A 12,758-nucleotide genomic window follows, 5' to 3' on the forward strand; every position below is an offset into this window, starting at 1 on the left:
AACCTCCTTTCCTCTCAGCAGTATCCCTGGTTTTGTCCAATCTTTGAAAGAGTTATTCTAGACTTCCAGTTCACAACTTCATATACAAGCTTTGAAGAAACAGCAGATCAATGAGCTCTTATAACACAGCTATTACTAAAGTATTTGATTTTAAAAGAAAAACTGTGAAATCCAATTCAATATGTGTCTTTCTATAAGGGAGACAAAGCACCAGCCATTTTTCATTTTTAAGATACGCTATGAACTAACACACAGAGCCATTTTGTGAATTTAAAAAACCCACTTGACTAAACCTTGCAACGTGGTTTGAAAACAGTTTTAATATAAAACAGAAGATTTAGTTACCACAAAGAATTTTTTTTGCTTACAACACTTAAGAGCTTTTTATGTAGGAATGACTAACATCAATAGTGTTTCACTGAATTTTCCTATCAGGAAATCAGATTTTAAAGAACACTAATCAGAAGTAAATTATCAAAAATTTACTTCTTTGGTGACATGTTTTTCAGCATAGTTCATGAAAATAAGCAATTTCTTTGAAAAAAGAAAATGGAAACTGAGCAGAACATCTGATATCTTCCATGCTAACACAAGCTCTAGTAATATTAAAATATGTTTCTGCAAAGACTAGAGATCTCATGACAGAAAGCATGAGCATAGTGTGAATCCCAGAGAGCACATGCCAAATAAAAAAACACTGCCTCTACACCTACATGGAATGAAGTTTTACAAGAATACACATTTATGTGAAAATAAAAAGATGGAATACTCCACAAGATATCAAGTGTGTCTGTAATTAACTGTATTTTTGCTTAACTTGTTTCATTCTAGCTAGGAACTGTTCTCTTAAAAAAGATTAATTTCCATCAGAGACACTATCTTCTCCAACTTTTCATTTAGTTAACTTTTGTTAAGAACCAGGAGAAAAAAATATAGTGGAAGTCATTATTCTGTAGGTATTGTTTCCTAGATTAAAGCCTACTACTCTATTAAGCATTCCACACTTCAGTGTTGGGATGGGGGAAAAAATAAGAGGTGAGGGTGAGTGCAAACTTCGTAGCTGCCAGTCAACAACCACTACACCCTGCACTTCTCACTCCCAAATGCAGGCATTGTACAGAAGCTCTCTGTAGAGTAACAGTTTCTAAATATAGTATATTGCAAATCCTAGACAGTTTCAGATTTTTTTACTGTCTCCTGCAGAATTAAAAGATGGAGAGCAAGTAATTTTGTCTGGGCTGTGCATTTAGAAAATCATGTATGAACCTTTGCGTATTCAAAGCTTGTCCAATTTGTTGCTTCATTCAGTATGCCCTTTATGAATTTCTCTTCCATACCATACTTGATCATGCTGAAGTGACACATCCTAACTCCCACTGTTTAGCACCTGCCAACATACTCATACTCTTCATGTCAGTATCAAGAAGGAGCAGGTCAGGAGCCCCACACCCAAGCAGCTGAATGTCTGAGAGGAGCCTGTGCTGGAGCAGGGTCCTGACAAGGACCTGCAGGTCCATGGAGAGAGAAGCCCACACTGGAGCAGGTTTCCTGGCAGGACTTGTGACCCTGTGGAGGGACACATGCTGGAGCAGCCTGTTCTTGAAGGACTGCACCCCACAGAAGAGTGATCCATGCTGCAGTAGTTTGGGAAGGGCTGCTGCCCATGGGATTGATTCATGCTGGAGAAGTTCACAGAGAACTCTCCCCCATGGCAGGGACCTCATTATGGAGAAGGGAAGGTATTCCTCTCCCTAACCAGTGGGAGAAAACAATGTGTGACGAACTGGCCATTACCCCCATTCCATCTACCTGAAGCCCTAGGGGAAGAGGTAGAGCTCGGAAGGAGGGAGGGGTGGAGAGAAGGTGGGTGTTTTTAAGGTCATATTTACTTCTCAGTATCATGCTCCGGTTTTGTTAGCAATAAATTCAATTAATTATCTTTAATTTGAGCCTGTTTTGCCTGTGACAGTATTTGGTGAGTGATATCACCTGGTCCTTAACTCAGGAATCCTTTGTTGCATTTTCTCTCCTCTGTCCAGCCATGGAGGAGAGAGATACAGCAACTGTGGTGGGTGCCTGCACTCAGGGTCAATGCACTACACAGGTTCTTACTGTCAGCATGGAGTGCCATGACTAACCCAATTCAAGTCAGATTGATACTCAGGATTAATTCCCATGTACAGGCAGTAAGTGATGCTAAAAAGATCATTTTGCTCCTCGCTTCATCAAGTGCATGATCATTTAACATGCAAATGTAACTGGAATATTTCACTTGAACTTATCTCTCTGAAAAGCTGACAGCAGTTACTGCTTTTGCCAGTGTAGCTTCACCATTTAAGAGAATGCCTGACAGTCTGATTTCCCCCCATTAATCCCTGACTTAAAAACCCCTAAGGGAAAGCCAACTGAGCAGCCTGTAACGAACTACTCAAATTACTTAGGAGTTAATTGTCTCTAAGTTAAGCTAACAGTCAAATGATACAGCTGTGTTTTAGGTAGAACGCTACTTCAACTGCCCCATGGCACTCCCTCAATTCAAGTACCACAACTTTTCCTTACTCTGTTAGCTCCAGACACAGCACTTGCACCACGCCTCATTGTGGCAGAGCAAAGCTTTATTTTCTAAGCTTTCTCTCAGTTAACCTTCAGGAAAAGCCTGACTACCTCTGTTTTACATGTAACAGACAGTAATGCCAAATTGTTCTGTGCCACTTAAACTCAAGGAAAAAAACACAATTGCTTTGAGTGAAATAACTGTAATTCCAGAATAAGTGGAAGCAAGAGGAAAAATGTTTATTGTTTCCCCAGGTCTGAAGAGCAAGGGAAACAAAACCTTGAAGTTGCTGAATAACATATCTTATGACAATGCAAAGCTTAGTAAGTAGGCACTTAAATCACAGTGTGTGGCAGTCAGGGGACTCAGCTTGTGTGCTGAGTAGAGACAGCAATGAAACAGAAGAGCTCCCAACACTCATCAAAAGCCAGATCTACACAAAGACAGATCTAGCTTCCCCCATACCAACAGTGTGTCATTTCCTTCACTTAAGCTGTGAGTCCATGCCAGGGGGAACACTACTTTGACAAATAAGAGCCAAGGACAATGTGTCCCAGAGGCTTGTTCCACTATGAATTAAACAAGAAAACATTCCCTGCAGAGATGACAATGTGAATCTAGAAGTGGCACTAACTTACACAGATTCTTTTTACTGACACCTCTGAAGATCTGAAACTAGGTACTTTTGCCATCTCCCCCTCAGTCTCAAGTCTAAAGGTTCACAAGCTGTGAAAAGCAGGCACAGAAATGTTCATATCATTAAAAAATCAAAACAAATCTAGAAGACCAGATGTGATGTTTTTACAAGTAGTAGTCTCGCACTACTTGAAAGTGAGAAAAAGCCAGGCTTGGCATTCAGGAAAACTTTTCCTACCAGTGAGGTTTGTGCTGGAGAAAGACCAAAGGTCTTCATACCAGATTTCAAGACATCAGAACACACATGAAATAAAGCCCATCCCGACTGCAGAAGGCAGTATCAGTAACTAAACTTTCCATGCTGCAATTTCTATTTAGAAGCAGCTTGCTCGTAATACTCAGAATGTTTCACATGTATCAGAACAGCATAGTGAGAAAAGAAATGTATTAAACTGAGAAGCAGGGTAGAGCATAATATACAATAATGACCAAAAATTAGACTGACCATGACCATGTGTTTAGACTCCATCTCTACACACTCAGAAATCCCATGTGATTTATCCAAATACTCCTTACAGGTGGAGAGTATTAGCTGGAATTTTCATAGCAGGGTATTTGAACATGTTTCTCTTTTATAGAAGGTTCCCCCAGTACGTGAGGGAGGGAGTAGGATAAAATGAATATAAACATGCATGAGAGTTAAAACTGTAAAAACCATATTCTTCAGAAGGAAAGGGAGAAATTTAGCTTTATTTTACCTATAATATACTGCAGAGAGAAACAATGGGAGCTTTTTGTCAACTTAGCCAGCCTGTCACAGCAGAGGTGCTGTCAGAGGTGCTTGGTAGACCTTGTTCCCCCCTACCGCTTTCACACTGCTAGCATCATCCCAACTCAGCCTTTCAAAAAGTTGACATTCTGTCATAGGTGAGAAAATTGACAGAACTTATAGATACATCCAAGCACTAAGCTTTTCAGAAATAAAAGGTTCTTTAAATTCAAAATTAAAATAGTTTTTTGTATCTCAACACTTATGTTCAATATACTCAGATGTATTGCTGTATTTTATCTTCCTTTAAGGCAATGCCAGACTGAAAATATGAGCTTTGGTGCACTCATAATTAATAACCAGATTAAAAACTCCTAATTAGTATTTTTAACTCTCCAAGCTATATGCTTAGCATGCCTAACTAGTTTGGCAACTTCTACAAAGTTGCTTCATGAACACTGTTTTTCAGAGCTTCAGCTCTTCAATGCTTCCCTGTAAAGGTCCTGTGTGCTGTTAGAAAGGCAGCATCACACATCAGCAAGTTCTGTGGCAGAACTTGCCAAGTCTTCAGGGTTATTAGAGAATACGCAATCAGCCCATAAACTTCTGCTATTCCACAAGCAGCTCAAATAAATTCATAGAATCATTACAGAATATCCTGACTTGGAAAGGAACCACAAGAACCATCGAGTCCAGCTCCTGGCCCAAGTCACACCATGTGTCTGAGAGCATTGTCCAAACACTCTGAACTCTGGTGCTGTGACCACTTCCCTTGGGAGTCTGTTCTAGAGCCCAATCACCCTCCGGGTGAAGAACCCTTTCCTAATACCCAACCTAAGCTAAAATACATTGTTCAAGTGAATTACTTGTGTGACATTCAACCATGTAAGGAAGCTACTCAAATCAACTGCCTCCAAAATAACACAGAAAAACAAAGTTCTTACCATAAGCATCATATTTATCTGCTGTATAAAAACTGCTGTCTTAATACATAAAAACATTATTTCTCCCCTAAAAGAAATCTACTGTCTTCAATCCTGTCTCCACAACAAAGATTCCTCATGGCTATTAGTATGTTAAATAATCTTCACATACCAGTTGTGAACCATCAGCTTCTGCACAGCCAGCAGTGCATTATAACGAACTTGCTGGTCTTCGTGATGCATGTGGTTCATGACCAGCTGCTTACCACCAAGCTGCTCAATCACTCTGAAAAACAGGAGAGGAGCAAGTTTTTTGACATTACTTTCAATTCTGGGTAGCTATCCTATCCAACCACTTCACTTCCAAGGCATTAAGAGGTTACATTTAAATGACATAATATTTATTTTATTAAAATTATTTATTTGCCAAGATACACTTCTCACCTGATGTGTTACAAATACATATTATCTTCTGTAATAACTACTGTTTTATTTTAAAAAATATTTTTTAAGAATTCACAACAGGAAGTGTTTATACTGGACTCCTGTTTGCTACTTTGAAATAAATAATCAAGAAAAGAATCCTTTTCAGAAAGGGTTATTTACTTTACACAGCTCTGGAAAACGGTTTGCAGGGTACAGCATTATCAATTATTAGGTAGGAGAGGCAGTGTCATCCACCCCACAAATGGATGACAACCAGGTCATTCCATTTTTTTGCAAGAATAAAACCTCAATCTCTTCTAGCACTGTCGAATACAGAAGAATGCTTGTAATCACAACAAGACCTATTAAATCACCCTTCTCAGACATATAGTGCTTTTTGAGATTCAAACTGTACTAGAGCCACAGCTACTTCTGCACAAGATGCAGAACTGGCTGTTAAGGTACTATTCCCAGAAAAAGGATACGCTTCAGCTGCATCTTTCACTACTAACTTCACCACCACAGTCAGCCTTCACTTTTTAACAGTTATACCAAATCCCCTGTGAAATACTGATGAAACCTTGTATTGCATGTTATGAATATATTATTTCTTAATAAAACTGGTGGAAGGCAACACACATAAAACTTGAAAAAGTATCACCATCCAGATGACTTCACATGCAACATTTCAGTCTGTCATAACAGTAAGTTTGGAGAGAATTTGCAAGGAATATATAAGCTGATTTACTCGCTGACTTTCATATGGTTTTTTACATCAGTTCTCTCACTTAGTAGTTAAACATTCTATCCTGTGAAGACACTATAATTTGCTTTAGAAGCTTAACCTGATGTTGTCCTGCCATTCAAAGCTTGCATTAACTATCTGCATGTAGTACTGCTCTTTTCATGGCCAGATGAATGCATTGCTGCTGCACAATACAATGCATTTTTGCAAACTACAGAACAGGTATGAAGACACAGCATGGAGATAAAAACCAGAATTTTCAATTTCATTTTATAACTCAGTCAAAACTATCCTTAAGACCACAGAGAATATTATTTCCCAATAATATTCAAACATTTGTTCCATAAAGCAAGAATGGATTCAGAAAAGTGCAATTGTTTCAATCTGGAAAATCCTTGCCAAGAATTCAAGAAGTTATTAGTACTGTAACAGATTCAAAGAAACCTTCATGCCTGCCTTATTCAGCCTCGCCTTTTTAATGAGTTAAATATAAAACCACTGCACACAAAGGCAAGAGTATGAAACACAAATAATATTTTTTTCTTTTTTAAAGGACTGACAAGCCACTGGATTTTCAGGAAGTGAAAGGATGTGAAAAAGGCATTAAACTCAAAAGCTTCCTTATGCTAGAAGAATGCAAGAACCAAAATGAAAGGTTAAAAGCCTATAATCACAAATGGTAATAGGCTCTTTCAGATGACAATATATCACTGAAATTATGGTTGAGAACATGAGGAGTTGAAGAACAGCATTATCATTCTTGCATAATGCTGCCTACAGGTACAAATCACTTCCCAGCCATGGGTTTAACCCAAAGGTCTAAACAGTGAAGAAGGTTCACAGTGAATCATGTTCCTTCAAGTTCCAAACATGTCCAAAACACTATATTTAGTTTCCTCTCTCAACTGCTGCTTATTTTACAGACGTAATAGAGCCCAGCGGAACAGTTATATGTGCACATCTGCAGTGACTGCTCCCCATAACATCACTGCACAAAGCCAAAATAGTGTCATTTCAAAAAAGTCTCTGGATGCTGAAGATTCAGGTTTTAACATGACCCATTTAGAGGGAGAAAGAAGACATAGCAGATAAAGACAAATGAATACAATTTAGACTGTATAGCAGAAAACAAATATAAAATCCATACTACTTCTCTTAAAGCCAGGGTGAAAAAGGGAATGCAAGGTTTTTTTCTGAATCCTGAGCTAAGGAAGAGAATGGCTCTAGGTGTCCATCTCTTATACAAGTAAAACACAAAGCCCATGTTCATAGCATTCAAGAAATTTTAAGTGTTGATCGTACATAACAATAACCCACGGGCCACATGGAAGCTGTGTTGGCGGTCTGCATTTATTTTTAGTGACAGGAAACAGCAGTGCTAAACTTCATTTCTGCTGTTACACTCTCAGAAATTGCATCTTTGTGAGCCTCATGAGAAGCCCACAGTGCTGCTGTCTCAACAATTTCGTCCTCAAAGTGTAATTTTAAAAGCAACTTAAAATTATTAAAGCACTGGATAACAGCCATGAAAAAACACAGTATCTTGTTAACAAACATTTCTTTTGTCAGACAAAGGGAAAGATTAGCCAGAACTGTAGCTCTAGGTCTCCACTGTGCTCAGAAGTTGAAGTCAAGTAGTTTTAGTATCCAATTCATCTCTGCAATCTTCAAAGGCTAAAGGATGATCCAGTTAGGAGTTCACAATAAACACTTAACAGAAACAAAAGTATTTAGGACACCTGAATTCTTCTACTCTTCTAAATCAAGGAACTGTATCCATTCTTGAAGTGAGTCATGCAATGAGAGTGGGAAATACCAATCACACGTAGGAGCAGTACACAACTATGTATCAAAAAAACATAAGAAATGGATACATAATTCGTAAGTATTTTAATCTTTTAGTTAGTTCCAAAATTGCTGAAGTCATATTTGGTGAGAATACACTGGATTACAAATGAAATTCTCTAAAAGTTTGTTCAATTGAACAGAAAGCTAAATAAGCCAAGTCTGTAAACAGAAAGCAGCTAAAGTATTAGAATTTGAGATAAGAATGTGGGTTACAACAGTATCTAGGACATTCTATTTGCTGATGACCACTTCTTTTGAAGGCTGGCACATTGCTGAATAGGCCTAACAGCCTGGGAGCTAAGTGGAGCTGCAGTCCTAACAGCTATACATTTTCCCAGCCACAGACAGGAGGATACAGGTCCTGTTTATCCACTCTAATTTCAAAGCTTTGGTCTAGCAACCACATGGCCATACTAGCCCACACATTCAGGCAAATGCATGCTAACTGTTTAAAGATTATGGCAAACACGTAATAAAATTATTTCATACAAAGAGCAGGTCAAAGCAAGAACAACCAGCATTACCCAGTCCTCCAGCTTTGCCACTTGCAGCAGTATTAGTTTCCACCTTACTGAAGGATATCTTGCCTCTCTTTCAAATACCATTTCAGTTCTTAAGAGACTACAAGGGCTGGAGTCAACACATCTTCCTAGCATACATATGGCCTGAAGTTTCAGTCTGTTGTCCATGATTCTACTACTGTCAAGACAGCAGTCTGCACAAGAAGTGTTCATGAAATTCCCAACAAGGCTAGAAGGCCATTCTCATCTTATCTATGGAGCTGGTTTTAGCTGAGGTAGTTAATTTTCCTCTTTGTACTAGAACCAGTGTTGATTTCATTATTGCTGAGCAGCACTTGCACTGCACCAAGGCCTTCTCTGCTCCTCACCCCACCAACAAGGTGGTTGGAGCTGCACAAGGACTTGGGACAGGACACAACCATGGCAGCTGACCTCAGCTGACCAAAGGGATATTCTACATCATATGGCAACATGCTCAGCACATAAAACTGGGAGGAGGAGGAAGAAGGGAACCATTCAAAGTGATGGTGTTTGTCTATCCAAGTACCCATTATTCATGAACTGCTTTCTCTGGGATGGCTGAACACCTGCCTGCTCGTGGGAAGCAGTGAATTAATTCCCTGTTTTGCTTTACCGATTAAATTGTCTTTATCTCAACCCACTATTTTTCTCACTTTTACTTTTGTTTCTCTTCCCCCATCCTGCCACAAGTGGCTAGATGGACCCTGAGTTGCCAGTTGGAGTTAAACCATGACATCCACTAAAACCTGTGCAGAAACCAGGAACAGACTCCTTCTATGCTACAGAAAGTAAGTCAGATGTCCCTCTGTGTGAATGAGCCAGATTCCTTCAAAAACCAAAGGCTTCTTTCTACTTCAATAGTCTCTACCTTAGAGGTGCAATTACACACTAAACATCTTTGCTCGCAGGTTTTTAAAGCAGGAAAATACAGCAATGCCCACGTATTTCAACAGGAATTTGGGTTTATAATGAACATGGAAGCTTTCACAAAAATGAGTATTTGTCTGGCTAAAACATGCTTAAATGGAAGAGTGACAACTGAATCTGTGCATCACTGAAATTACACCAGCAACTGTTTGTGGAAAAAATCTCTCTGTAGTCTTAAGTCACAAAACAGTTTTTAGCATTGCTGGAATAGTCCATGTCTACTCCAAGTCAAATAATTGCAGTCCAATTAGTCATAGAGAGGAAAAATTATATGTTGATTAAACTCTTGATAGCTCTTCCAATTTCTTCTGGTGCCTGGCTTCTTCTCTAGTCTAAACATTGTATTCAATACTTAAAACATTGGTTCCCTTCACGGTTAAGAGACATTGAAATCTATTAAGTCAAAGATCCAGTTTGCAGTTTCTCATCTGATCTAGTTTGTGTTTCTTTATCTTCTCAATAAATAAAACTTAAGCATAACCTGCAATCCCTTTGTAGCATACTTTAATATAAATAAGCAGAAAATGCCACAGGCACAGTACACACTCCAGCTACCTTCTAGGATAACAACATACTGGCATTTTCCTACCGTTTCCCACGGGGATAGTGTCGTACATATTCTCCCACATCATGAGCAGCTACAGCCAGCACCTGTGGATCATCAGAAACCTCCAGAAGTTTTGTCAGGATCCTAGGAAAGAATTTGAAACAATGAAGTCCCAGGTTTCGGGTTGGTTTTATTTTTTTGTTTTGGTTTTCTTATTTGTTGATGGGTTTTTAAGTAGTGGTAACTTAGAATAACAAAGCCCATAAGCATAAAAAGTTTTACAAGTCACCCAAACAGTAAAGCTAGAACTTTTTCCAAACAATGCAGTTGTACTAAACAAAACATGGAACCTGCTCTAATTAACAGAATTATTTAAAGTATTCACTAGAGTCAGTTTAGTGAGCTACATACAGAAATACCTATAACCAAGGATTACAAAATCTCTCCTTTTTTTATACTTTGGCTTCAAGACCAACAGTTTTGAGTTCTAGATAAACTTCATTAAAAAGCAGTTCTTTCCTAACTCAAAAGACTGAGATGAAAGCTATGCTCCTTGCAAATTACTCCAGTGCCACATTATTTTCATAGCATGCACAGAAACACAGAGCTGTAAGAAGCATAAAACAGCTTCTAGACTCTTAACACTGTCTGAATTTTTTAATTAGGTAAAATTAAAGAATTTTAGTGAAAAACAGCTACAAGTAACACTGTTCACTAGCCAGTTCTCTGTTCTCCCCCCAAAGGGAGGAAAATAATACAGATTATGAAGGTTAGGCACAGCTGAAAAGGTTAAACATAGAGATCACTGGAAAATTAGAGTATTCTATGCCTAGTGAAATGACAAATGTGTTCTAATCAGACAAAGTTAGAAACAAGCTGAAATCAGTAGGTTAAAAATTCAACTGGAACTAAAAGAAAGGAACATTCTGGTAAAATTAAATCACCACAGCCACTGCCTCCCTAGAGGCCAGAAAGTGACAGGAAAACCACTTCTCAAATGAAAAGAACTCCTACTTTTAACAAGAAGAGGAAGCAGAAACTTGAACCATAACACTAAGCTGAAGTCAGCAAGGACCCATAAAATGATGTTGAACAAAATACAACCCACCATCAAAGTAGGCAATAATGGCAGAAGGTATGAAAACAATTATGTTTAACAGTAGTGTGAGAGTATTAGATTTAGAAAACTAATAAGCAGGCAGATAAGGAAAAATAAAATTATATGGCTCAAAGCAAATAAGGATTATCTGTCAGATGTCTTACAAGGCAAAAAATGAAGTTCTGAGGTGCAAGAATCTCCCCATTATGTTGTGGGGGAGGCTGGGTGGTTTTTTTGAGGGTTGGTTTGTTTGGTTTGGTGTTGAGTTTTTTGGGGAATTTTTTTGAGACTTGGGGATGTGTCAGGAACTACTGAAGATCACCGTCTTTGTAGCAGAAGAAGTACAAGAAATTAAGTCCCAGAATCAGGAGAAATAAATACAGCAAAACATTGTAATCACTACAGGAAATACTAAGCCTCAACATCAACTTCATGCTGTAGTTGTCAGCATCTAAAATTATTAAGTCTATAATCCTACATATTCAACAATATGCACTCAGGGAAGAATTTATCAGAATTTTTCTAAGGTGTCAGGCCAGCCAAAATGCACATAAAGCTCAGGACCACCTTGCTCTTGCCATGTCTTCTAACATCGCACATGCCCCATTTGATCTCCTGATTTCTGTTAGATCTGGCACTCGTTAGCAAGCCCTGAACTGAAAGAACTCCATGCGTTATCAGTTAATGACAAGAGCCAGGCATCATTTCCGGACATAGTTTCATATGCCAGTCCTTGACTGCAAATAAATATGGGTTCAGGTTCACTTCATCTAACAATCTACACACTCCAAACACAGTGCCAACACAAATAGACGCATTGCAACATAATGCACTGAGTCAAATTTTTCATGGAACAGTACCACAACTTTCAACTCCCAAATATCCAAAACAGGAGTTCATTACTCAGACCAACATCACCATACAACACAAATCTAAGATTAGGATAGAGTAAAAACATTTTTTAATCAAATCAAACCTGCATGCAAGTTAAACTAAAGATATACCCTCTATCATAAATACATTTTCACCAGTAAAAGCAAATAAAGTGCTCCGGTCTTGAACACAGCAAACTATACATTCTAAAATAAGCAGGATATTTTGACTTGCTTTCCTTCTTGACTTTGTGTTAAAATGTGAAACCTTTATTAGATTCTGGTTCATTTAAACACAGAAAATATTAAAGGATCACATTATTCAAGACTTGAAAACTTACTTGAGTAGTTCATAATTCTTCTCATTTAGTCTTACAGCATTCTCTCGCCAAAACTTCTCAGATTTGTGTACGGGACTCCACTCCAGTCTTCCTGACTTAAGTTCAGAGCTGTATTCATCAAAGGAGCTGTAACACAAGACCTAAATGAGATATTGGCCAAGCTTCTACAAACGCTTTGAATCATATGCCCAAGCCTGTCCCTAACAAAGCTGGAGCTCAAATTGCTATGACACATTTGGAAGTCAGTGCTCTGCAGAGTATGAGAATTGTTCCCTGTCTCACCATTTGGTAACTAAGAAAATGCATGAGAGGCAAGAAGAAAAAATTGTTTTCAAACACAACCCTCTATCTGCCCCAAAACACTATTCCCAGAAAACAACATTAAAAAAAAAACCACAAAGAAACACCACCAAAAAAAACCCAAAAATCAAGCCATGCAAATGCAACATTTTGGAATTTAATTCTCTGTTTTTCTGGAGCTTTATGTTTTAACCTCCCCAATCAAGGATTTCAGTCTACCTTCCATCCA

General features: G+C 38.3%; 1 protein-coding gene across 5 annotated transcripts in view; it reads right to left on the bottom strand.

The window, feature by feature from the left end:
- Positions 1-12,758, bottom strand: part of ATP6V1H (ATPase H+ transporting V1 subunit H) — a 49,399-nt gene that overhangs the window by 8,541 nt on the left and 28,100 nt on the right. For all 5 annotated transcript variants that reach the window (XM_038127864.1, XM_038127865.1, XM_038127866.1 and 2 more), the window contains exons 11-13: positions 12,230-12,355; positions 9,960-10,061; positions 5,055-5,168 (exon numbers count right to left, since the gene is read on the bottom strand). In XM_038127864.1, the coding sequence (XP_037983792.1) occupies positions 5,055-5,168; positions 9,960-10,061; positions 12,230-12,355 (342 nt within the window). The remainder of the gene's footprint in view (positions 1-5,054; positions 5,169-9,959; positions 10,062-12,229; positions 12,356-12,758) is intronic.

Source organism: Motacilla alba, chromosome 2 (assembly GCF_015832195.1).
Source record: "Motacilla alba alba isolate MOTALB_02 chromosome 2, Motacilla_alba_V1.0_pri, whole genome shotgun sequence".
NCBI classification, from domain to species: domain Eukaryota; kingdom Metazoa; phylum Chordata; class Aves; order Passeriformes; family Motacillidae; genus Motacilla; species Motacilla alba.